Source organism: Boleophthalmus pectinirostris, unplaced genomic scaffold, assembly GCF_026225935.1.
Source record: "Boleophthalmus pectinirostris isolate CB_2022bp ecotype Guang Dong unplaced genomic scaffold, ASM2622593v1 HiC_scaffold_19, whole genome shotgun sequence".
Lineage (NCBI taxonomy): Eukaryota > Metazoa > Chordata > Actinopteri > Gobiiformes > Gobiidae > Boleophthalmus > Boleophthalmus pectinirostris.
Window position 1 is genome coordinate 30951196 of NW_026571140.1, and position 27721 is coordinate 30978916.

General features: G+C 37.6%; 1 protein-coding gene across 1 annotated transcript in view; it reads right to left on the bottom strand.

The window, feature by feature from the left end:
- dmxl2 (Dmx-like 2) overlaps positions 1 to 27721 on the bottom strand; it is a 93948-nt gene that overhangs the window by 48259 nt on the left and 17968 nt on the right. The window contains 17 exon segments of the mRNA XM_020939077.2: positions 576 to 695; positions 777 to 879; positions 2105 to 2194; positions 3184 to 3305; positions 5078 to 5280; positions 5914 to 6143; positions 6904 to 7170; positions 8126 to 8397; positions 9057 to 9272; positions 9578 to 9758; positions 10965 to 11142; positions 11778 to 11950; positions 13265 to 13331; positions 16030 to 16174; positions 20443 to 20518; positions 20739 to 20810; positions 24122 to 24247. Coding sequence (XP_020794736.2) covers positions 576 to 695; positions 777 to 879; positions 2105 to 2194; positions 3184 to 3305; positions 5078 to 5280; positions 5914 to 6143; positions 6904 to 7170; positions 8126 to 8397; positions 9057 to 9272; positions 9578 to 9758; positions 10965 to 11142; positions 11778 to 11950; positions 13265 to 13331; positions 16030 to 16174; positions 20443 to 20518; positions 20739 to 20810; positions 24122 to 24247 — 2641 coding nt within the window.

Sequence of the window (27721 nt, forward strand, 5' to 3'; positions counted from 1 at the left end):
ACTAACCCCCCCCCCCCCAAGAAATGTTACGCAGTGCACCTTTAAAAGCTATTGCCCAAGAAAATGCTATGTAAAAATGAATTATATCAGAATCAGAATTTTTTTGTCATTATAAAACATACACTGAAACAAAACTCTGCACTCAGGTCCAGCTTGGCAACAGCACAAATAATAATAGGAATAATTAGTTTAAAAATATTGTATGTCAAATACAGTCTTTTAAAAAAACAGCCCCCACCCGCCCCCATTTTCTAAAGTGCGTTCCAAGTCAGTGCTATTTTGTAAGGTGCATTAGTGTCCGGGCTTTCTGACAGAATTGATCGGCCTAAAGGCATCAGGGTATTCTACGCATACAGTTTCATTCTTTAAATCATATAATGCATGATGTTAAGAGCATTTATCTTGACAAGAACATATTAAAATTGTAGCCGTTAACATTGCAGTTGGTGACTGGTATTCTTGGTATTCTGATTGGACCATGTATCAGAATAATCTACAGAATACTTTTTAATGCAGGTATTTAGTTTTCAGGTATTCATCCGAGTTTATGTAATGAAGCAGTTGCATGGACTTACCAACACAGGCCTGGACAGACTGGAGATGAAGGTGCCACATTTGAAGCACAGAGTTCCTATTCAAATCCTTTTCGATCACAACCAGGAAAAACTTCTCAGAAAATGGAGGAGGCTGGTAATCTGCAGTAAGATAATAATGCAGAAGTTAAAAACAAAAAATGAACAAACGATATATATTCTGCTGTCAAAAGTGTCTTGTACCTCCATCACCAAATGTTGGTGGTGTCGCTTCTGATTTCGGAGGTTTGTACCCAAGAATGAAGTCCTCTTGGAAGACATGCAGCAGCTGAGTGTTGGACCCACACTGCAGATACACATAAGTACACTGGTTACTATGGCAATATGGCAGAAAACATATTATGCTTTTTATTCAGGTATTTAGTGTTAAGTTATAACATATATAAATTATTATTTCCTTTTTTTTTTATTGTAAACCACATTATTGATCTAAAATGACCTAATAATAGAAAGAGCTCAAATGACTTCCTGTTGGAAACTGCAGAAGAGACAGACCCTCTTGTCTTTTCATGCTGGCATTTCACTGTAGCAACCCATGGATTTTCATGTACCCTGCCAGTCAAACGTTTTAGAACACCACACTTTTTCCAGTTTTTTTTACTCTTTACTGCTCACCAAAACATATTCTAAACTTTTGATTCATGAAAGTGTCCACCTTTGGCAGGTATAACAGCTGAACACACTCGTGACTCGTTCTTTTTACAATAGAAGTCAAATACTCTTCAGAAAGTTCTTCCCAAGTCTGTTGCAGAAGTTCCCATAAATATGTGGCACTTGTGGGTTGCTTGACTTTTACTTTTCTGTCCAGTTCATCACAAAACCAGCTCAGTGCAGTTTAAGTCTGGAGACTTGGCTGGACACTCCACGTTTTCAAGCTCACCATTTTGTTCTTTTTTCATGAGGTAGTTTTTGGCAGAGCTTGGACTTCTGTTTTGTTATCTTTTATCTTTTTTTTAACCTCTGGATGTTCAGTATTTACCTTTGAACCATTTCAAGCTATTCGCTGGCCTTGCACAACTTGAGTTGCAATAAATAACAGGAAAAATTAGGGTGTTCTGTGTTGTTACTATTGAAAAATGGTTGTGTGACCTGTTTGAATCCTATATGTATGACCAAGAATCAGATTTTTGAATAATCTCAGGTAAATACAGAGCAGTGAGTGGAGATTGTGGGTGAGTCAAAACAGGAACTCAAATGCAAGACTGCTTTTACTGTTTGGAACATTGAACTGAGCATGTATTATTAAGTTTTGTTTATTATTATTGATTTATATTTTTACTCTTTGTTATTATATTGTGATATGTGAGCTACTGTTTCCAAATAATTTCCCTTGTGGATCAATAAAGTTTGTCTAAGTCTAAGTCTGTCTGTTTATGAAATATGCAATACAACTAAAGTGGATGGTTAAAGACAGGTAAAAGCTCATGAAAGTAGATTTTAAATAATCTATGCCCTGTTTCATTAAAACATAAAGTACCATGTAGTTGAATATTGACAGAGAAGCATTTAACCTGGTTTGTAATGACATCCAACTCAATGATACATCCAGGCCTGGCTGTAGACTGTTGGCTCACAATGTTGAACACTTCGCCCACCAGTTTCTAAACAAGAACACAACAGTTACTTTACATGTACACAGAACATGTAGGTGCAGTCTGATGGAAAATAAGTTAGAAAAAGAAAGTTAAATTTTCTGACTTGAAAGTGCAAATGACAGGTTAGACTACTAATTTTACTATAACTATATAAGTTAACATCACTGTATTCAAGATTTATATTTACGTTTTTTTTTTTATTTTAGAGGAGTATATAATTTAACTTCCTGGTTAGACATGGGCAGCAGATCTGACATACGAGGTACTGTATGGCGATACAATACTCATCATGATATGCCTGTCACGATTCAATATATCCCGATCCTATATCCTGATAGTAAAACAAATGACGAAATATTGTGACTTTCAATAATTATATATAATATTTTGGTCAAGTATACATTCACAAGAACAAAATTTTATGAAATACTGTTTATTTAATTTTTAAATCATGAGAAAGAAAATTAAATTGAACTTATTAATTTTTCATGAAAAACATGACTTCTAAAAATCGACACATTTTGAATCGGTATAAGAATCGCGCAATGAAGTATCGTGATCATGAATCAATATTTTCTTCCACTCCTACGAGCTACTGTAATTAAAAAACAGTTACCTAGCAACCATAATGTTAACATGGGTCAAAACATACTTAACTTGCTTGATATTTATGATTAGACTAATAAAAAATAAGGCAAAACAGCTTTATTTTGTCAAAAGAAGGTTCAAATTGCCAAAAAAACACACTCATGTATAGATTGTCCCTGGATTTTGGTATTTTGTATTTTCCTTGAGAATGGATACAAATCCAGTTTATGTTTTATTTAATCCACAAACTAAACTAATGTAAATTTATGTTACACATTTACCACAGATACTATTCCACCAAACCATTAGAAAACTAGAAAAACATGCAAACATGCTGTCATATGTACTTAAGAGTATGATTTATATACAGGAAGAATAATGGTGCAGATTCAATATGACCAACTCACAGAGGTTTCTGGATCCGACAACTCGTCTAGTAGTTTCCTGGCATCCACCACAGCTTGGTAGAGGCGGAGATTTTTTCCATCTGAAGCTACGAAGCAGGCACTGGCACTGTTACAGTAAGTCCCTGATGGAGGACAGAAGTGAAAAGTTTAATCAGCGTCCTACTTTGTAAGCATAAATTAGCTACTGTTAGAACTCGGTGTATGAATGCACAAGTATCTGACTCAAAATCTCACAAAGGCAGAACAAGAAGGCTGTCAGTAGTTCACATTGTTACTGCTTATTTATTAAATTGTACATCTTGACGAACTCTCAGCACACACAATTGGCTTATTAATAGTCCCCCTTCAATGGCAACATGAGACTGCAAAATCCATACTATGAAATACTGTTCCAACTACAGGATTAGTCTATTTTAGGTCAGTGAGGTGTGCCACTGTACCCAGGGGCAAACCCACCCAGACAAAGGAATGCCATTAAAATATTCACTTTCTAAAAATATTAAAGCTACCTGTAATTAGACTGGCCAACCTGCCCCTGTTGTATTCTCACATATCACTTCTAGATGCTATCTACGCTGCTGCAGTCTGACAGTCAGAGAGCGCAGGTGAGACTTAACAAAGGCCGGGGGGAATTCACTTATATGAATGAACAAGAGGAGGGGGGGACAGGATTCAAATCTGTCATCTACTTGTGAAAAAAATCAAATACAAATGGATGGTAGTTATAAATGAATTCCTTTATATGGATTAATTTAGTATAGTCTCCATCACAACATTTGATTAATTCTGCAAACTCTAAAATGGGACTTGGCGCTGAACTGCAGATGGAAAGTAGCAGCAGCTAAATCTGGTACAAAGCATCTTTTTGTTTGTAAGATTAATGAATTTGTACATGGGTGTCTCAAAAAAATGACATAATTTCACAGACCAATAATTTTGAAAATTCTTAAATAACCTCAAATTTTCACAGAATGTATAGAAACAGATCAAGACCTGATATTTAATCTTTTATTTTTGCTCTGTTTTCAGGTTGAACCGTTCACTGCCAAAGAGAAATTATTTTGCATCTTGGAATATGCTCGCACACAGTCACCCAAGACTGTGTAGCCTTCAATGCAAAATTTGGAAAAAACTTCACCAAGTAGCAAAGAGATTTGGACTTGGTACAAAAAATTTAAAGAGAAAGGCGGCTTATGCAAAGCTAAAGTTAAGCAAGATCGTGAAAAACTATTGTGAAACCCCAAGAAGTCCATAAGGAGAACAAGTTTAGAAACCCAGATTCCAGTTTGGCGGTTATGTGTGTATACTATAGTTTTTTACTGTTTTTGTTAGTTTGATGTTCCTGCCCACCAAAATCAAATTGTTCCACACTGTTATGCTTATCTAACAGAGAAAACTATCAGTGGACATCACCATCTACAGCGCACACACAAAGGAATAGTTATGTTTCATTTCAGTTGCATCATAACTATCCATTTTCAGCATAAAATCCATAAAAATCTTTAAAGATGCACTATGTAACATTTTGGTTGGGGGGCCTGTCGCCTGCTTGTTTCTATGAAGATGTCATTGCTCTGCCTGGAATGTTCCACAACATGACATTAAAGAGCTCTATCTTACATTTACTCAATTACACGTGATTTTACTGCTCAAAAATATCTAGAAAAACAGGCATTCGAACTGAGAGTGGGATTGCCTCTACACAGATCTGACCTGTAACTTGGTCTGGTTTGGTTTCCACGAAGATAGAAAGATTTAATGACATACTGTGAAACATTCCAGACACAGAAACAGCACATCCATGAAGCATCTGAAGGACCCTCCATAAGAAAAGTTGCACAATGCACCCTTAAATTATTAATGCACCCACATAAAAATACATCAACATGTTTACCAAGGACTGTGCTGGGGACGAGAGTGGGCAGCCACGCCACGTTGCTGAAGGCAGAGGTGTGGAGAGAGTTGATGCGGGCGAGTTCAGAGACCCCCCCAGTGCAGGACAGGGGCCCGATGTGGTCCACCCTCCACAGGATCAGTTCACTGTAAATGGCATTCGGGTCATGGAAGGTGCGAGTAGCTGCATTACGAAGCTGCTTCCTGGAGGGACAAAAATAGCTCTGCTTCAGTGTCTTTCATTATTTATGAGTTGTTGTATTGTGTTGCAAAATGCTAAAAGTGTCTCCATTGTGTTTGCCCCAATCATCTTTTCAGAGTCAGAGTAGCTCCAAAGTTTTCCAATTGAATTTAAGATGTCACGACCAGCCTGTCAACAACTGCTGCTCAAAGGCGCTCAGAGCAAAGTCAGTTAAATTCATTAACATATGAAAAAAGATGATGATTTGAACAACAAAGCTGCATTACCTGATTTTCAAACTGCAAAAGAAGGAAGTAGAAATTTAAAACTAGTTCTGGTATTGACCACTATCGACTCAGTCAATCATAGTGTTGCTTACATCTCTTTCTTTCAGGTTAGTATGTCGCAAAAATAGATACTAATTTTGAGCTGCTTTTATAGTATACTCCATGGGGGAAAAGCAAAAAAAATAAATATTTTATATTGGCATACATCGTGACTACCTCGAGCATTAAGCTTCCAAATCAACATTCAAAAGGCTGAACTCACTATGGTGCATTATTATGTAACACTGACACTAAAATGTGGTTTCCCAACGTTTTAAAGCAATATTCAAAACCATATGTGTATTTCTTTTTATCTCTGCTTCCATGTACCTGGGCAGTCCTTTGGGTATTGGCAGCGTAGGCGGTTGCTCGCCCTCCATGCTGCCAGGTGCAGAGGGCGGGGTCAGCAGGGCGTTGTGATGTGACGAGGTGAGCAGCAGGGGGAGCACTGTGTGGCAGGACTGGTCGTTCAGGTGGAATCGGTGACCACAGTAACGAAACTTATGAGACACGTTGAGCACGTTTGAGAAGGCCGAGCACTCTGCAAATGTCACCGCCCACTGCACACACAAAGAGGAAGTTTAGAGTCTGCACTTCAGCATTCACTTTTTCAGTTACATCATAATATTATGTACTAAGGGTGAGTATTCAATTTTGATCTAACATTAGAGCTATTATCTCTATGTTACTGTATTACCAGGCCAGCTTGGAGTCACCATACCTAGCAGCAGAGGTGGAGCCAGACAGTTTTGAAGCTATGGGGGTACTAAGGTCTTCAATGGGGGTGCACACTTGCTAATTTAGAGTCTTATATGGATGTGAGCGCACCCCCATCCACTACCATGATTGCTTTGTTGTTTTATACAGGTTTAAATGTAGTTAGTCCAGTAGTCATTTATAACCTCTAAAATGAAATAATTGTTTTATTGTAGTTTCATTTTGAACTCTCTGTGGTTGTGATTTGGGCATTCTTAGTCAAGATTGAATGTCAAATGAAAATTGTACAAAAATCTATGGGGAAGCTATTCGGAGCATTTAAAGAGGAATTAGAAATACTAATAACATGATTAAAAGCTTAATTTGTATTGTAATGTCCTTTAAAATTAGACTTAAAATATGCAGGTACAGGTATCAATGTCGAAAAACAGTTATTTTTCAATTATCAGTATTGGAAAAAAAGAAAAAAGTCAAACAGTACCAAGCCCTAGTTACACGCTTCCCCCAGTTCTTTGAAGCAGGTGTTATTTTTAAACTACACTATGACATAAAACTCCTCTCAGTGTCCTGACAGCACATTTTTGATTTATTGCGTTCATTGACCTGGTTGAGGGATCCGTCCACGTGCTTGGAGACCATCATGACTGCGGGGCTGGTGATGGGCTGGGAGCTGGAAGGGTTCATGCCCAGTGAAGTGAGCCCGGCGGAGGCTGAGGCAGAGCGGGGCAGGCGCTGTGTGCTCCTCCCCTGCTCCCCGGTCCCACCGCTCTCCCCCTCTGTCAGAGTGTAGGCGTACATCAGAATATTTTTACTCAGAGAGTTGGCGTCGCCGGTGGGAAATGCCACAGGAATACGAGAGGAGAAAGAGACCTGAAGGAGTGAGAGAAAGTAAAAACGTGTTATCAAATTATTAGATTACTGCTTGGACAAAGTAGCTCAGACAATACAGGTACAATACAGACAACAATATAGTAAATATAAAATTTATCTTGATGTTTTGTCTTAATTTTAAAAGAAAATAACAAAATAAGTGCATTGCTCAAAAAATAAAAACAGATATAAGGTTCTAAAATATATGAAAGTCTGTAAATATACCTTTTAACCTCTGGTTTAACAGATATATAAGATATATATTTTCATCTCTATATATATTTATTTGATTTTGTCACACATAACGTATTAGAGCAATCTTTTAAAATTAACTTCACCATTGGATCCACAAGAGAGAGAGCATCTCAATCTCTGGGTAAAAATGTATAATTTTGTACATTTTTATAGCTATATTCCTAGTTTCTAATCAATCAGATTTGTATGCATATAGCTAAGACAAAGATACACATTGCAAATCAAAGCCAATTCAAGTTTCACTTTCCTCTCAATTGTACTTTCAGTTCCTTTTTATCATGTATGAATCTGCACCATCACCTCTACTCCAGTCTTCAAGAATCAAAAATACACAACTGAAACTCATGGGGCTTAAAGGGCCCATATTAACCTACTTCTGACCTATGTTATAATGTTCCCTCATCAAAACAAACCTAGAGGTGTGTTTTGTTTCATTTACAAATGTTTAACACACAAAACCTGCATATTTAGGCTAAGTTCTTCTCTCAAACAGAAAATCTTGTTCCTTATTACAGCAGAAAGGGCACGGCATGGAAATTGCTGTCTTTTTTACAAACTAATATGCAGTTTACCAGTACTTTTCTTGTATGTGCACTTGATGTCATATATTGTTGCATAATATACATATCTGAAATCTTTTGCTAATTCCAAGCCCCAAGTCTTAAGTCAATTACAGCCCTGGAAATATCACACCACTCACCTGAACCTGTCTGAAAATGCCCTGGTTAAACTCGTCCAGATACTTGACGTGCCACACCAGAAAAGAGCCGTCCACCGGGTGAATGGTGAAGAGCATGTCAGGACTTTTGTTCCACTCGGTCATCAGCGTCTCCATCTTCCTCTCCAGGAGCATAGAGGGCAGGGGCAGGCTGGAGCTGGAGCCTGGGGACGAGGCTTTGGTGCTGCCCTGCTCCCCTGGCTCTGTCTCCTCTCCGTGCTCAGAGGACGCTTTGTCAGACATCTCATCTAGATCTATGTAGAAGGAGACAAGAGCATTAAGTAAGGATTTCATAGTTTTGGTTTGTATTTGTCAACAACATTTTGAGATTTTGCGTTTAGGTCTTTGAGTGGTTTGTCTTTCAATATTTCATATGTAAATTTGTAGCAAAAAGGCTTCTAAAGGTAGTCCACCATAAAACGTTAGATAATTAAATGTTTTTATTATTATTTCAACTTTGTATATGAGACTGGTCCCTACACTGAAGAGCACGAAAAGGACAATTCTGCACAATCTCTGAATATCCTTGTAGCACTCCTGCCCCCTAACATTTTGCATTAAAAAGACAAACTGGTAAAATTTATATTCAAATGTTTGTTTTGAGGAATTGCAAAATTAGATAACTGAAAATATATGTTCTTAAATAAATAAACAGGACTGCAAAAAGAGCTGATAAAAAGAATAAATAAAACAGTCACAGTGTAATCTTTGAAATTAGGGTATTAAGTAGCAAAATGCTGATAGATTTCTATAATACTGCCCAGTATCAAAAAGTACTTATTGTTAAGGATAGTCTTTGCTGTCTGTCATAACTGTGTCATGAAATATTAATGTGCACTAAGAGGCAGAGTATTTGCTTAGATTAGAATAGGCAATGGTGTTTTTTTTGCTGTAAGTGATATTTTAGTCATACCAAATTCAAATTTCATAGGGGATCCGTCAGGGTCTAGCGGGTCGTCAGTGGCTTGTTCTAGATGGTGCTCCGTAAACTTGCGGAGCTGCAGCATAAACAGGTCCATAGAGGAAGTGAAGCTTAGGTCCTTATTGTTGAGCCAGTGCACCACGAAGCCCCCGCCCCCAGAGCCATCATCAGAGTTAAACGCTGCAGCATCTGCCAGGGACGGAATATCTGAGGAAAGACACAAAACCAAGTGAAGGGCATGTTTGTAATAAGACATATTATTCATGTATTCAGTGATAAGCTATTACATCTGGAGAGCATGACTTCACTTTTTTTTGGCATTTGCTTCACTAATTCTTTCATGTATAAGGCTTATACTTTGAAGAAAAATAAACATTTGTGCAAGCGCCTTAGCAAACTGGGTGGGGATAAAGAGAAGGTGAAAGTAGACATTTTCAGACCGCAAAACTTACAAATGCAGAGCAATACAGAAGCACTCAAACATGAATCACTCAAAATACAACTTCTAGTACCTGTGTTTGGGTTAATACTGGCGGAGATGTGGAAGTGGCAGAGGGCGTTGCCGTGGTGTGCCAGGTGCCTGTGCGTGTGCGGGTCGTGGGTGCCGAGCTGAGAGGGCAGCAGCTCACTGTGGGTGACGAGAGCAGAGGACCGCCTCCGGCCTCTGCGCAGGTGCTTCAAGTGGTGGATCGACTGCAAGAACATAAACATGTAAACTCAAGTGGCTGTACCTATCTTTTTCAATGTAGTTCAGCACAATTTGTTTAGCCCCAACATAGATACAGGGTAAAGTCACAATGAGACTGCAGTTTTTATCACCCAAGAGGGATCTGCCGCCTATTCCGACATCCCTTCATTACAACATGTCTCTATTTATACGTGCCGGTTTTCCGACACTTTTTAGTATCACTATTCTAACACGTCATATGGTGTCTCCGCAGATCGCATACATGACAAAACGAATGAAGCACAAAGGGCCCATGCAGCCTCTCTTTCAGATTAGGTACTTTCCCGAAGGTTGGCCTATGCTCTTTTTTAAAATGCATGACTGTTTCACATGGCTATCAGTTAGGACATTTTCCACTGTGTGATATCCTGTGGCCAAAGTATTCTCTGATCAAGTGTCTTATGATATATGGGAGCACAAAGTATAATAGGCTATAACATTAACATTATTCATGCCGGAAAAGTGGAATGTTTGAAAAATAGTAATGTGCTGCTACTCTCACAATGAAAAAAAAATTTAGAAGTAGTGGGAAGCTTGAAAAATAACGTTTATGTCTCTACTCCAACTAGATGTCAATGTCAACATCTAAACAGCAGCATGAAACCCATTCAAGAAGTGCGCTGTTAGCATGCTAATGTGTGTTAGAATTACACTGACAACAAAATTTGGCTCTGGCAACTGGAAGTTGTGAAAAGTGTTTGTAACTTCACGGCAGCCATTTTGGTAGGCAAAAAGAGTCCGTATCAGCAAGTCAACATCAGCAGTACAACATTAACATCGTCAACAGTTATCAGCGAGGTTTATCTTTTCAAAGTAACGTTTTTGATCCTCAACACATCACTTCACAAGATGATGAAGTCATGTCAAAACAATTAAATGCAAAACCTACATCAAAATAAGAGGAGTTGTCTCATGACAGACATACGCTACGCAGCTGTCAACACAAACGAGCGGCCCCACTGACTTTTTGCCTACCACTGTGCATGTGCAGAAAAGCAAGATGTAAACAAAAACAACAATTTCTCATATTTAGACGCTAAAAATAGGAAACCTTTTCAAAAAACTACCAGTAGTTCTGTTTTTCACCTTTTTTCAGACTGCAAGAATCAGGTATTGTGTTTAATGGTCAAAAGTGATGGGGAAGGAATATCAATTTCTGCCATATAACACACCTCCAAGGCATGTTGTATTTTGTCCTTCCCTCCGAGCCCAGGCAGACTGGAGCTGTAGGACTGTGAGTTCTCAGAAATCTGCCCCCCGAGGAGACTGTCCTCTGGGAGCAGGGTCTCAGACCACAGCCGGCACACACCATCCTCACACGACGTCAGCAGGACATTGCACACAGAGCCCCTGGAAAAAAACAAACCAAACAGGTGTGCAATTACAGTACAGTGTTATACTTAACACATATACTTAAATAGAACAAAGCTGGATCTTCCCTTTATGATTTTATCTTGATCTATGTCAGAATAAGTATAAAACCATATGGTGAAATTAAAGTTACACTATGGAACTTTTCTAGTGGAGACACAGCCATAAGCTTGTCTCAAAGAAGATGTTATTGCTTTGCCTAAAATGTTACAGGTCAGATCAGTGGAGAAGTGACTATGTTCACAGTAAGAAAGCATATTTTTCATGTGAGCAAGAAGAACTGTCTAAATTGAATAAATACAAGACAAGTTCAATGTGGAATACTGTGGAAACACTAGTATACCAGGCAAAGCAATATCATCTCCATGGAGACAAGAAGAAAAGTTACACAGTGCAGTTTTTAAGAAACTACTATTATGTATTACTGAAATTACATAGATTTTACATATAAAACAAGAGAGCAATTTGTGTGTGTAACGAGCCTTTTTCTTTTTGAGGTGGAAATTCCTAACAATACTACGTTCCTAACAACACTACTAAAAAATGCAGTAAAAATGCAAAAACGTTTGAGTTGCATTAATCTATCTTTATCTTAGTTTAAGGCGTTTCCTTACTTGGGCATAAACTTGCTGGTCTTCCTCCAGGACATCCCAGTGACCGATCGGGGATGTGCCAGATAAACGAAGGAGAAGTGCACAGAGGCAGCCTTTTTATCAGACGGGTCCTGGACCACCACAGCGGAGCGCCACCCGGTGGACGGGTACCACACTTTGAGTAAACAGTCATCCTAAGACAAAGCAGATCATTAGCACAAGAATTAAAATCAAATTAGGCACAAATAGCTTTATCCAAGAGATGCTTCCTGGTTTTGGTTAATGCTGTTGCTAACTGAGCTCGGTAAAAGCTTAGATAATGAGCGTGTGTGTGTGTGTGTGTGTGTGTGTGTGTGTGTGTGTGTGTGTGTGTGTGTGTGTGTGTGTGTGTTTGTGTGTGTGTGTTGACTCTGCAGATGCTTAACACCAATAATCTGACAGAAAGGAGTTCTATTACCTCCATAATGCCCATGTTACACAGTAAATGGTAAACAAAGAGCAAGAGTAACGCACGCTGCTTGAATACATTAGCAGTTCAGTTTGGTCTTATTTTGTGTTTTTATATTAACGATCGCTATGATTACAGTAAGTGAATTTGAATCTTGTCAGCTTTAAGCCATGTGATAATGTTGTTACCTCATCAAAAAGCTACCTGGAGTTGTGTTTTGCGTCATTCACACATCTGAGTAATCCTTTATTATTTGTCTATCTGCATTCCCAAAGCTCAAAATTCTCTGTTCAACTTTGCGATGCTAAGAAGCCATCATTTTCAAGTTAACAGCTCCCTTTAAGCTCTAGTTCAGTAGAGATTAGTAACTACAGGGCTGAAATCATCCAAACAATTCTAGTGAACATCTATGGATTTCCTGCATTACCACATGACATGACAAGGAGTGTTTTCTGTTTGAGAGAAGGACTCACATGAAATATGCAGGGTTCATGTGTTAAACATGTGACTCAAACAAAACACAACTCCAGGTATGTTTGTGATGAGGAAACAACATTATAACATAGATCAGAAAAGAGCCTAATATTGACCCTTAACATTTTTAACCAACAGCAATAACCAGAATAGAGCTAGAAACTATTATAAAAATGCATTATAATATACTAATCAATTATGTTTTTCAATTCTATTTTTTGTCTCATTAAAAACAAATAAAAATTGTTTAAAGTAAAAATTTCTGAACATAACAATACACACTCTTAATCATCACCATTTAACAAAAAATGTTCTTCCTCCAAAGTTTGAACTCTGCTCCAAACCACACCTTTAATCAATCAATCAAACTTTATTTACAGAGCACTTTTCATACAAAAAAATGCAACACAAAGCCCTTTACTAACAGGGGATTGGTTATAGACCTCTCCATTAAAAAGACAAAATCTGATAATTGACGATTAGATATGACTGAATCTCGATCAATTTTAATTAAAACTTTATTAACTACACTGTCTTAACTAAGCTACCCAGTCCAGCAGCTGGGATAATGCCATAATAATCATACCTTTCCAACTGTAGCGAAATATTCCCCATCTGGAGACCACTTGGCGACATGAATAGACGCAGCAGTTCTGAGAAAAACACAGTGGAAAATAAAATATTAATTAACAGTTTGATGGCCAATATCAGTATATATATATTTTTAAATCAACCAGAGATCAAGTAATACTATGGCAAATGGTGCAATCTTGACTCAGTTTTGTATTAAAATGCAACTTTAAAAAAAAAATAGACCTACTATTATTTATTACCTACCTACATTTACACTCCACCCCGCCTTGAACTGATCTAAAAATGTAATATATGTGCAGATAAACTAGAAAGAAAAACACCACATTTTAAAAAGAATATATGAAGAGTTAATTTGCAAAAACAGATAAGTGCCATTTGAAAAAGTCATTGGAGGCTTGTAGTTTCCTCTTTAGATTTTCCAAAAGCCAAATCTATTTACATTAGTGTCATTGCTAGTATCTCTAGAAGACAGTGGCAAAAAGAAAACCACTTTTTGGCATTTTTTTCACAACAGAGGCAGCTGTTTTTGCTCCAGTACTTTCTGATACCTCAGTCAGTAATGATTTATTAATATTTTGGTATGAAACCGCCATCACTGTTCCCCATTGCTATACTCATTGTCATCTAGCTTTCTATTTTCACTTCTTCTCTTCATCCGTTTGTGCTGTTGGCTGTTGTTTGGTGAGTGTGTGTTTTGTGTTGCTGATATTGGAGGTTGCACTTCCTTCTCTGTGGCTTCAGTTATTCATGTGTCATCAGGTGACAATTAGCAGTACGCTTTTATGTGTTTGTTTGGTAATGAGAGCGTGCACAGAGCGGACAAAAGCAAACAGGGGACCTCTATTGTGGCTAACTGGCTATTCAAAGAGAAAAAAGAGAAGGGCATGGAAAAACTGAGACACAGATCTGCAAGTCTATAATGTGTCCAAGTCATTTTGGTTCAGCAGAAACAGATAACAGATAACATTATATTCGTGTTAGGCTGCATAAAGGGAATAATATTGAAGCGACTGGTAAAAAAATAATAATTATGGAACTTTTAAAAGGCAGGAAGTGAAAATATTACATTGTCCTCCATTGTTTTTATAGATAAGTGTGATTTCAAGATAATAACACACTTAATCTAATAATTATTATAACATTTCCGCATTGTAACTTATTATTTGAATAGTTACAATGCGGTTAATTAACCCAGGAAGATAATTGTAATACCTGGACCTGAAATGCCGGTTTTAAAGGTGCATTGCGCAACTTTTCATCTGCTTGTCTTTATGGAGATGTTATTGCTTTGTCTAGAATGTTCCAGGGTAGAGATTGAAATCTAACCTAAATCTATTTCAAGGGAGACAACTATACTGCCCTACAAAGGCACAACTTTGTAACAACATGTTTGGTCAAAAATGAGTTAATATTATTTTGGGGGTATTTGAGACCTTCTTTATCATGTGAACAAACACTGTGACAAATATTGAGCTCAAAATTGCCCTTTGACCCTTATTTGTCAGTTCCTGTGCTCTGCCTTTGTGTCATGTGCCAAAAATAAGGAGTCATGCAAAGGCAAAAGGCAGTAACAGTGTATGTTTTGTTTGTGAGTTAGTTAATAAATAAATTTTATTTGAAATCCAACCTCTTGCCTCCTTCTTTTTGTTGCGGTCTTGGCACAGGGTCTTAACACATTAAATAAATATACCTTTGTATTCAATTATACTTAAATTATCTTGTGAAAGTATTGTGTGTGTTTATTTATACTTATAAATATACTTTTATACATACTATACTCCAAAGTTAAACAAAGTCTTGAACTGTATAAGTGTTCCTGCACGATCCTGATCAGCACTAAATAAGAAATCCAAAGCTCCATGAAGACTAGACCTTGGTGAGGAGTTCTTATAATGGATATAAGTCTGGTGAAAATCAAGCAAATAATAATAATGTTACAGAGTACAGGAACCCCCAAACAAGGGTCAAAGGGCAATTTTGAGCTCAATATTTTTACCTACAAATATTTCTTCATTATAGCAACTACTTGTCAAATTTTGGGAGCCCTACCTATTATACTTTTGTCTGGACAAAACAGCTGTGAAGTCAGTTTCTCAAGTTAAGGTCTTTTGCCTTTGTAGAGCAGTATGGGCTGTGGACAGGCACCTCTACTCACAGAGCGAATGTTGGTGTTTTTGATCCATTGAAACACCTGTAATGAATAAATGCTACATAGATGCGTTTAATGTAATTCCAGGCAAAGCAATAACACCACAGACCCTCCGCCATAAAAGTTGGGCAAAGCACTTTATATCTGGCTAGACAACTCCTTTTTAATTGACCCTAGAAAAAAATCCGGCACACTGTATTACTTGTAAAATGTGAAATTTCTTAGGACAAACAGACCTTCATCAGGGAAAGAGGCCTAGTGCCGAAACGGTGCACTGTTTGTCCTAATAAATCTCATATTTTGCAAGTAAGACGGTGTGAGGGATTTTTCTGTATGTTCTTGGGCTGCTCCCTCTCCTCCAACGAACTCGTCTCAAGTAATTGATGTGCAGAGTTCTCTCTTTTTTTAAAAACTGACCTTAAAACAAACTTTGATCAAAGGTGGAGAGTTACTGCATTGATTGAACACACAAAATCAACAAAGTCACATAGAGGAGACTGTAGTTTTTAGACACTGTGGGATATTTTTAGCCAGTCAAAGAAAGTGTCTGAAATACAGAATACTTTGAAGTGAATAATTAAACAGTACAATAGTAAATAGCTCCATACTTGCACTGCCAGACACAGTTCCAGTCGTTGAGGACGGGGTGGTGTTTGTCGTCTGTGGCCTGACCGTCCTCTTCCTCGATCAGAGCGTCTGCGAGGGGAGGGGCCCACAGCTGGAGCCTCTCTGTGGCTGCTAGGATACGGTTCCCTGAGCACAGATACACACCAGGTCACGCACACAGTACTATAACTACTACTAATACCACAACTGCTGCAGCTGCTACTACGACTACTACTGCTAATACTATATCAATAACTGCTGCTACTACTACTACTACTACTACTACTACTACTACTACTACTACTACTACTACTACTACTACTACTACTACTACTACTACTACTACTACTACTACTACTACTACTACTACTACTACTACTACTACTACTATTACTGCTACTACTACTACTACTGCTACTTCTACTACTACTACTAATATCACAACTGCTGCTGCTGCTACTACAACTACTACTGCTAATACTATATCAATAACTGCTGCTACTACTACTACTACTACTACTACTACTACTACTACTACTACTATTACTGCTACTACTACTACTACTGCTGCTACTACTACTACTACTGCTACTACTACTACTACTACTACTACTACTACTTCTACTACTACTACTTCTACTACTACTACTACTAATACTACAACAGCTGCGACTACCACTACCACTATGATTATGACTACTACTACAACTATTACTACAGCTATTATTACTACTACTATTACTGCTACTTCTACTACTACTACTACTACTACTACTACTACTACTACTACTACTACTACTACTACTACTACTACTACTACTACTACTACTACAATTATTACTACAGCTACTACTACTGCTACTACTACTATTATTACTACTACTATTACTGCTACTTCTACTACTACTACTACTACTACTACTACTACTACTACTACTACTACTACTACTACTACTACTACTACTACTACTACTGCTGCTGCTGCTGCTGCTGCTACTACTACTACTACTACTACTACAATTATTACTACAGCTACTACTAATACTACAACAGCTGCAACTACCACTACCACTATGATTATGACTACAACTACTACTTCTGCTACTACTACTACTGCTACTACTACTACAAGTATTACTACAGATATTACTACTGCTACAATTATTGCTACTGTTATTATTACTACTACTACTGTTGCTGCTACTACTACTATTACTACTACTACTAATACTACCACTAATACTACAACAACTGCGACTACCACTACCATTATGATTATAACTATGACTATTACTACTACTACTATATTACCACTACTACAATACTGTCTGCTTACTACTGCCTCAAGTACACTATATACTATCAATGTTTCAGAATATACATGCAAATATAAGATGTAAATATGTAAACTTAAGGCAATGATTAAAACACATATCAACAAAGTATTTTTTCATCAAAATCAAAAAATTTAGACTTGTTCTTGAGCCATTTCAGCTGTAAAGTCCTATTCTTGTCCTGGTTTAATCCTGATCTAGTCCAGGTTTAGTTCCAGGAAATTTAAGTTGTTTAAGTCCATGAAACAGACAGAAATTGAGTCATCACAGAGCAAAAAAACAAGAGCTATGTATGTAACTGCAGTTCCGTGAATTCTGGATCATCGCCAGAGGGGTCAGGTAGGATGAAATAGAATATATAGCACAGAAATGGAAATGCTGTTTACCTGCAACCACCAAACACACACCTACACATTATGGAAGCAGAAAATATAATGTATAATACTGGGATTTTGTGTGTGTACTTATTTGGCGGTTCACAAAACATATTAAAAGCTCCAGACTTTTAACAATCGATACATTCAATAGAAGTGTATTACGAGCAGTGCGTCGCCAACAGCAGTAAACACAAAACCAGTGAGGCCCTGACAAAGATTTATTACAAGTGAAGCCAATGGATCAAGACCACTGCAGTTCTGGTGCATGGAGTAAAGGAGGAGCTGCATGGACTCTCATTAAAATACTATAGCTCACATTGTTCCAGTAATTAGTCCTGTAATGGGTTAAGAAGGCCTTTATTCTATCTCAGTATAAAAGCCTTTAATGGGGTATATTTTACAGCAGACTATTAGTCAGAGAGACAATCAGTCAAAATAGGTAATAAAATACTGTATATGTGCTAAATGTGCAAAAAGAGATGTCCATAGAGATGCATTTAGCCAAATATGTTTTTTAAGTTTACAAAGGAAGTGTGAAAAAACCTCATAAAATGCTGGATCACTACTGGTAAGAACACACTGTGGTGTCAAAATACTCTATCTTTAGCATTTAGTATCTTTGGTTTAACGTTAGACTAACAAAAAATGTTATGAGGTATGATAACACACTCTCCATCTCTATTGGTAGTAAAACAAATCATAAAAAATGTCATGAGTAACAACATTTTAACGTTTTATCTAGTTCATCTCTATATCCAGGATTCATAGAAACATAATTATCTTTGTAAGTTTTTAGTATTATGAAGCAAACACAAATTATACTTGTCAATAAAGGAGTAGATATATACTAGTACATACAGGTGTGGGTATTTTTATGCTTATACTTTTCGCTTTTACTATCAGTGACTATTGGAGCTATTAGAGACAAAAATTTCCAAACATGTAAATCTGTCACGATGACAAATTATAAATCACGATATACTGATGAAGAAAATATAGACGATAAATGATAATACTGAAACTAATTATGCAACTCACACAATAACTTTAGAGAGCAATTATCCCCCCAAAAATATTCTAAAATTATACAATGGTTAAAAACATGAGCTGCAATAAATAAAGAGCAGAATGAATCACTTTAGCAGTTAGTTTGTATCTATAATGAGTCATAGAAATTATTTATTTGACCCTTCACAGCTTAAGTTTAACTAAAAGTTCCACACTTGTACTAACAAAATACGCCCACATAGACCCCAGAAAATTATTGTTCCATCTGTCATACATTGAATGATAAGTCGATATAGTAATTATCAGGCCTACTAACACTCAGCAAAAATCGACTTCCGCTTATCTGTTTTTGGGAGAGTCTTACAGCCGTGTAGACAGGATCACTTTTGTTTATTATCTCCAGGCTCTCGCTGTTTCCAACTCACATAAAGAAGAATCAAGCAAATGGCTTTTTGGCACAGGATTCTCATCAGGTAAAAGGCTCTGAAGCTCGAGGGAGCCATTTTGCGTAAGGAGTGGCAAGTGATTGGTTAAAGATTTTCAATGACATAGCTTTATCTAACAGCGTATTTTGACACCAGTGCACTCTCTCTTGATGAGATGAACAATTTTACTTTTTGAATATAAAAAAAGTGTTTGGTCCTTTGAAATTTGACTTTCAAAGGACCAAGGACTATTTCAGTCTTATTCACTAAAAGCAAAGTGAATAAGAGTGAAACGACTTTGGCAAATGTCTTCAAATTCAAAAACAAGCACGGCACAAGTGGACTAATGGACTACTAAAAATCATTTAATGTTGAATTTTAATACAGTAAGAGCTAAGGCCTTTTCAAAAAACAAATCTTCAAACTAACTCATTCAGTGAGGTGAAGGCTGATGTGTTGACCAATGACACGACAGAAATACGGAGCACTTGAAGGTGAGTTTGATTTTTTAATGAAATGAGCTTTTTTTTGAACATTTTTACAATTAAAAAAATAAGAGATAAAACATAACCATACTAGTGATGCAACGATCCAGCTTTTTTCCATTCTGATACTGATCCCAGTACTATAGCTTTAAATATCTCTCTGTAACGATATCAAACGATACCAGTGCAGACTTAAAACTACATGTATTTCCTCTAAAACAAAAATAAAAAAAGACAAAACTGACCGAAATGTGTTATGTAGTTGTTATTTATCCCTCAAGTAACTACACAACAGCTTTGTTTAAATAAAAGATCAAATATTGAGACTTTCTGTGCTCATTACCAGGCCCATCAAGAGAAATTTGGGGCCTGGGGCAAGAAGCCTTACAAGGGTGCGCCTTTAATATTAATGAAGGTCCAATTCTAGTCCCCTAAAACCCCACCCCCCCGTCTACAACCAGTACATAGTCTTATTACATCATTTATGTCCAATCAGGATATCGAATTAATGATATTTGTTCATCCAGCAATATTTTTCAGGTTTAGCACAGACTTAGACTTACACAAACTTTATTGATCCACAAAGGAGATTATTTGGACAGAGTAGTACACAATAAAAGGTAATAATAAATCAACATCCAATATCAGTATCATATTGGTGCATCCCTAAACCATACGTACTTTCTTATGTAAATATCTTGCTCCCATATGAATTATGTGATTTGTGTTGCTGTCTAAACACAGTTAAGAGTTAAAAGTGAGTGCACATGGACACAGCAGTTGTACCTTGAGGGTCCCAGGCCAGGTTGTAGGTGATGGCATCGAGGAAGAACTGTCCAGTCTTTTGCCACTGATAGTTAAGCTGCAGTTAGTCACAAGAGAGTGCACACACCATGCTTTGTTAGAGGCACACGTGATTAATTTAAAATAAAATGTAGATATTTAAAAAGAAATCAAAATAAATAAAATAAAATAAATACAAATAAAATAAAATAAAATAGATTAAAATAAATTAAAATAAAATAAAATAGATTAAAATAAATTAAAAATACATTTAAATTAAAATGGTGACTGTGGCCTACCTTGTGGCGTTTGTTTGGGTTGGTCAAGAGAGGCTCAAAGATGCAGACTGTGTTTCCGTAAGAGGCAGCGATCTAAAAATAAAGAGGCGCCATCATCACAACACTACTCACCCCATCAACAGCACTTATATGAGCTCAGGGAAGAGAGGATGAGCGGAGAGATGAAGCAAATGAGAGAGGAGAAGAGAGGAGAGAAGGGAGGGAGGGAAAAGAAAGATAGGAGGGAGGAGTAAGGGAGAGTGTGAATTAGATAGGAAAGAAGAGATGATTGAGAAGAAAGGAAACAAGAGAGGAGAAGAGAGAGGGTAGCAGGGAGGAGAGGAGGGAAAGGAGAGATAAGAGGGGGCAGTTGAGAGGAGGAGTAAAAGAGAGGGGCAGAATAAGAGGGAGGAGAGATGACAGGAGAGGGGACATTTAAAAGGAAGGAAAAAAAGAGAGAAAAATAGAGAGAAGTGTGAAAAAGAGTGAGAGAGGAGAGTGGAGGAGGAACGGAGGGAAACAGGGAGGAGAAGAGTGAGATGAGGGGAGGGAAGAGGAGGAAGATGACGAGAAGGGAGGACAAGAGAGTGGAGAAGAGAGACAAAAATAGAGAGAAAGGATGAGATAAAGAGAGATGAGAAGAGATGAAAGAGAAAAGGTAGAGCCATGAAAGAGAGAGAAAGAGAGAGGAGAGAGGAGGAAGGAGACGAGACAGAGACTAGACTGAACTGCTTCTCTATCTTCATCTTTCATCCTTAATATCTGTAATCACTCAATCCATCTTTCCTACTCCTGGTTGATCTGGATCTCCTCTTTTTCCCTCCATCCTCTAATTCATTTTTAGAGGACATGTTTTTTATTATTGATTTCTCCCTTCCATTTTTCAGTTCATTTGTCTCTTTACAGACGCTTTCAGCAAAACATCTAAAAGCATCTAAACATCTAAAATGGTATCATTATGAAATTGCTGATACATTACATACCTCGATATATAGGCCACGATACACTTATACACTTTTTGATACAGTGAGCTTTTGATTTAATATGATTCGAAAGAGTTCAGTGAAAAACAAAGGCTAAATCACAGTTCTGATACTAAAAGTCAACTAAGTCTGTGCAGAGTTAATATGAAAAACACCCATTTTACTCAAAACAGCGAAAACGTCAACACAACTGCAGCTCTTACACAAAACAATTTTGTGAAATATACCTAAAAATATTCTTGATGATTTATTGATACAGCAGCCCACAATATCGATACTGTATCAGCACATTAAATGATAAGATACTGTATATCTATATTCTGATATTTTGGCACACCCCTATTCAAGTATTAAATTACAAAGGGATGGGTGATATTTTGGTGCCACTATTTAGATTAAAGGTCCTATATTGCGCAAAATTGAACATACCTGGAGTTGTGTTTTGTTTCATTCACACATGTCTGAGTAACTTTCTTTTTTTTACTGTGTGATGTCATGAAGTGGTAGTTTTGAAGTTGAAAGCTACCTTTTATCTTCAGCTTTTAAGTTCAGCAGAGATGTTCAATTCCAGGGCTGAAATTATCCAAATGATTCTAGTGAAGGTGTATGGAGTTTAAAAACACAGTTGAGAACTTCCTGTATTACCACATGACAACACGAGGTAAAATGTGAGTGTTTTCTGTCTGAGAGAAGAACTCAGTCTAAATATGCAGGGTTTTTGTGTTTAAATGTGCGAATGAAACAAAATGCAACTCTAGATACGTTTCTGATGAGGAAACAACATTATAACATAGATAGAAAATAGCGTAATCTGGACCCTTTAAAGAACGAGAGAACATCGCACTCCCAGCCAGATCTTTCAACAGATAACATCATACATACTTTGCCATGAAAAATCTGGCCCCATCTGTAATATATTTGACAGATACAACGCCCAGTAATCAATAAACCTTTCCAATATGTTTTTAATTTACATTTCAAATAAAAGACCTCAAACTAAGACTGGTTTTCCTTAGTGTCCTTCCCTCCTTTTCCGTTCCTATTTGCTTGTTCAGTCATTGTTGTTTCTTCACTTGCTTCACTTCTGGCCATCTGTCCTTTTTAACACTTAAGTTAGCATTACAAAACACCACGAGTCTGCCTTCTCCTTTTTGCTGTAGCTACTGTTCACTGTATTCTACAAACCTAATGCCCCTTTCTGTATGCATTCTCCTCCGGCAGATTGAGCGATAATCTCCAGGGACAGGCCACAGCAGGACGAGCAGAGGAGCAGACAAAACACTGAGCAGTCACTAAGCCTGCAGTGAAAACTCATTTTGAAGCACGATACTTTGCTGAAGAAACTATAGATGATAAAAGATATTATTGAGACTACAGTAATTTGGGCCACTGACACAATAACACAAGAGAAGATTTAAACCACAAAAAAATACTCTAAAGCTACGTTTATATGATGACGGTCTGAACAGAGACACAAAAGTGGAGTTGCGTCTTCACTTTTTACTCCGCGTTTAGACGATCGTTTTCAGGAGGAAATCTGCATGCACACAGTGACGCAAAAATGTGTGGAATTCAAATGGGTGTGCATGCCAGGTTTCTGTGTACTGTATGTATGTGACGTAAACACATAGACGACGTGAGCAGATCTGAAGAGAGTTTTGCACTCCACTACAGCGGAGTGTATTCAGATTTTTGCATTTTTAAGCCCTGAAACGAAGGGCACTTCCGATTAAATATTTTGTTGTTTTACCCGCAAGTGTTCCCATGGGCCTAAATTTACAATACTGTTAAAAAAAACTGCAGAATTAAAAACTTTAGTTGTTTGTTTGCTTCTGTAATTGGTTGTTGATGTTATTAATTTAACCTTTTATGGCTTAAAGAAGCACTGCACAACTTTTCTTGTGGAGGGCCTGCCACATTCTCGTCTCCATGGAGATGTTATTGCTTTCCCTGGAACATTCCACGATATGATATTAAACATATTCATCGAGCATGTTTTTGCTACCGGTGTTTCTATTGCTCAAAAGCGTAGTGCTATAACTTGCTTGTCTCCCTTGTGATATTGTAGATAGGTTTAATCTATACTGTGGAACATTCTAGACAAAGCAATAGTGTTTCCATGGAGACTAGCAGATGGTAGACCCTCCACTAGGAATGTTACACAGTGCACCTTTAAATCTTATAGCCAAAAAATAACCAAAAACTCTCCAGAGGTACAAAGAAAATGTGCACATGATAAATATTGACCCCATAAAAATATCGTTCCATCTATCACATACTGAACAATAAGTCGATATTGTGATTATCGTGACAGGCCAAGCAGTTACAGTTGGAGCAGCAGAGGAGCAGAGGAGCAGAGGAGCAGAGGAGCAGAGGAGCAGATAGGGCTTAGAGCAATCACAGCTGAAGGACAGGACTTACCCTTCCGAGCTGGTGGGAACACTCCACACAGCCCACCTGGATGTTTCCGTTCTGGGCTCCGGGGATGATCTGTACACACTCAAAGTCACTGGCCAAGATCACCACGTCACAGCCCGAACCATAGGCCTGCAACAGAGGAAGGACAGGGGCAGTGAGTGAAACATATAAAGAATTACCACACACAATATTACAAGATGAGAAGGACAATAGGGTTAATTTATAGATTTTGATACTAAGTAGAGCTGTATGATTTTGTGATTAGGGTTTTGATTTGAAAAAGTGGGGTTCTGTTCTGAGTGGAAATTGTAAACAATTGCAGGAGCATTAATCTTAGTGAGGACTGAAATATGAATTGATAAATTAATATATGAATCCCCTGAACTTTAAAAACATTCAATATTGACAGTTTGTAGAGGTCTAAACTAAAGGTACAGCCAAATTAAAACAAAAAATCATCTTGAATATCACCATATCACCACCATTATACTGCTTCCGTTAGATCAACACCATTTTAAACCTATTCAGGAAAGGATCAATTCTGTTGGGCTGGCCATTGCCAAGGAGTTTCACTTCGTGGAAAACGTGTGACCTTGCAGCATTAGGATTCGTTCACTCGACGGTAGGAGGGTACTTTTTTATTTAACCAATCACTGCTATTTGGTCTTGACATATCTAATGCGCCAAATCTTGTAGGAAGAAGGGCAATAACGCCTTTCCCCTTGATAAAATTGACCAAACATTCTTTTTGTTGAGGCTTTAAATCCTCGAGCTCGGGAATCGTTGCCAACACAGAATGTCTGGCTTTGTCTACATCCATCTTGACCACTTTGTTTACTATTGTGCTGTACCACAAAAGGGACCCAGACAGGCGCTTGAGTTTGACATCTTGGCTTCACAGCTCTTCACTGATTGGCCGGTGCGTGGTCTACAACTTCTGGGGTTCTTGCAAACCAACTAGTGTATTCCGATTCCTGGCCTAGTCGCTGGAGAGAAAGGAAATTGAGCGGAGGCCCTAGGTGGTGCCAGCCTGGCTGATTCCCAAGTACCTGACAATAAAATATCTGTCACAATACAAGGTTCACATACGACACATATTAAAAGTTTATTGTTATATTACATAGAATAAGAAAATGTTCATATTCACAGTGTCCTCAATGTCAGTATAAACTGTCTTTTGAATAAGTCATATTTTCAGCCTAGTAGTTAATCAGTTATGGACTATAGCAGTTTGACAAGAATGTTAATTGTGTTTTACATTGTATAAAGTAGAGCTACACCAAAGCCAAATGGGCAAACCATCACCTGTCATATTGGCAGAACACCTGCCTACTGAACGAAGCCCGATACACTGACATAAACTGTATTGTAGTCCGTAGCACCTTACATCAGAACCAACATTGACCTTTTCAACAATGTTACGGCTCCAGTAGTCTCAGATCTGCTTTGTTCTGAGCAGCACTGCAGTCTGGGATCTCTACAAGAGCTACATTTAAAGAGACACTCTGAACCCACTGGTTTTGCAATTACAATTTAGCACAACATGTTCCTGCTTCAAAAAACAGTGAGGACATGGAGGACAACGTTTCCCATCCAATAACAGATACACAATGAGCAAATCTGCATGTGGTAAAGTAATGTTTTTTTCTTCCCTTTGTCAAAGTCATAATGTTCATAGGAGTCCTACATAGTGCTTTTCAATTTCTTGTCCAGATTTATGTTCCACTTCACAAAGCAATCCAGGGACTAAAATGAAGGTGTCAAACAAGCGAATGTTTTAGAGTTAGTCCTAATTTTTTCCACCCAGATATTGATAACAACATTGGTCCATACAAAATAACAAAAAATATTATCAGACTGATCCAAATATGCTATGATATTTAGTTTTCTTTAGCCACAGTCACATAGTTTTATCACGTTTCATGTACTACAGCTTTAAACAGTATTATGTGGCCACTACTGTATTTTTCAGACTATAAGACACTCTTTGTTTCATGGTTTGGGTGGCCCTGTGACTTATACTCCGGAGCAACTTATAGTCTGAAAAATACAGTATAATTATGCTGCTTTTGAAAGTTCACACTTCACTGTGATTGGCTAAATTCAACAGAAGCTGACCAATAGGAGGAGTGAGTGGGAAAAGTGTCTAAAATTTTGATAATAGGTACATTAAACAAAGTACTGAATCACAATATGATAAAACCACCAAAATAGTATTCTTTTCATATTATATTTTCATCAGTAATTCATTTTTTAAGGATTGGACCAGATGATGTAACTGAAGAACCTTTAGATGGATCAGATAAAGTTGATATGTAAAGGAAAACAAACAACCTGAATGCAAAAATAGAGTCAAAACCTCCCTTTGATCAGAGGCCAGAGAATAGAAGCCGTCAGCTATCATTTACACTACATTCCCTCTGATCAATACAGAGAGATAGAGACAGATAGTCTGGTGGTGCTCAGCTGTATAAAGAGAGGCAACAGAGAGCAGAGCCGCCTCCTCCTCAGTCTGTGTTTCATTATTCACGAGAACAGAAGAAGAGCAGGGCACATAACAGGACCGACCGCATTACAGTACACTACAGACGCTGTAGAAGAGACACGAAACAGTAAAGATACCTATAAGGCTTCAGGTACTTCTAATGAACACTTCACTTTGATTGGCAACATTCACCTGTCAGGCATTTGTGCGTGATAGACCAGGCCAATCTGGTGCAGAAACATGCATTTAAACGGAATATGTTATGTAAAATCAACTTTTATGAGCTTTTGACCATGTTATGACAGCCTTCTATCGTCAATAGCTTACTCAGAGTTATTGACTGAGTTATGAACCAACTCAGTCAATAACTCTGAGTAAGCTAATGACGATAGTTTGTTTGACTAATCCTGTATAGTCCTACTTTCAAAGGTTGAGTGCTCAAAAAATTGTCATTTTCATTTAGCCTCTATCCTCGCCCATTACTCCTACTTGCAAAAAAATGAAATAAAAATCTCCAGGTCAAACATGTAAGGTTAAAAAAAAAAAATCACTTTTTCAATAACAAAATTGACTCTTGTGAGCTTTGAACCATGTTGTTGTTGAAGTTGTGCTTTCTTCTCTCTACTTGTGAAGTGATGTGGCAATACAGAAAGTGCCCCAGTGTGTTTTTAAACTCCATCATTTCATTAACTACCGTTGTCAAAGTTTTCAGCTTGTCCAAGAAAGGGTGGAAGTAAAAGGCTGGAGACCAACTGGATGTCTTACGCAGGAGACCATCAATAATACAGGCCCGGGGGGATTGAAAAGTCAACATAGTATGATTTCAAAAGAGAACACGGTATGATCGTTGAGGGTTCAAGCCCCTTGACTCTGCTTCTGGAGGAGGAGGTTTATAAAGCAAGTAGTGAGACTATGAAGGTCAGTAGACACCGGTTAATCAGCAATATGCCACAATTTAGATAATGGTATGCCAAAGGTATGCCAAGGGAAGATCATGGTGTAAATATCGCTTTTGTGTCAATGTTAAACTGAGATGTACGTAGAAGATAAATTACTTAAATTCTCTTACAACTACCACTACATGACATCACTAGGTGGAACAGAGCATTTTGAGCTTT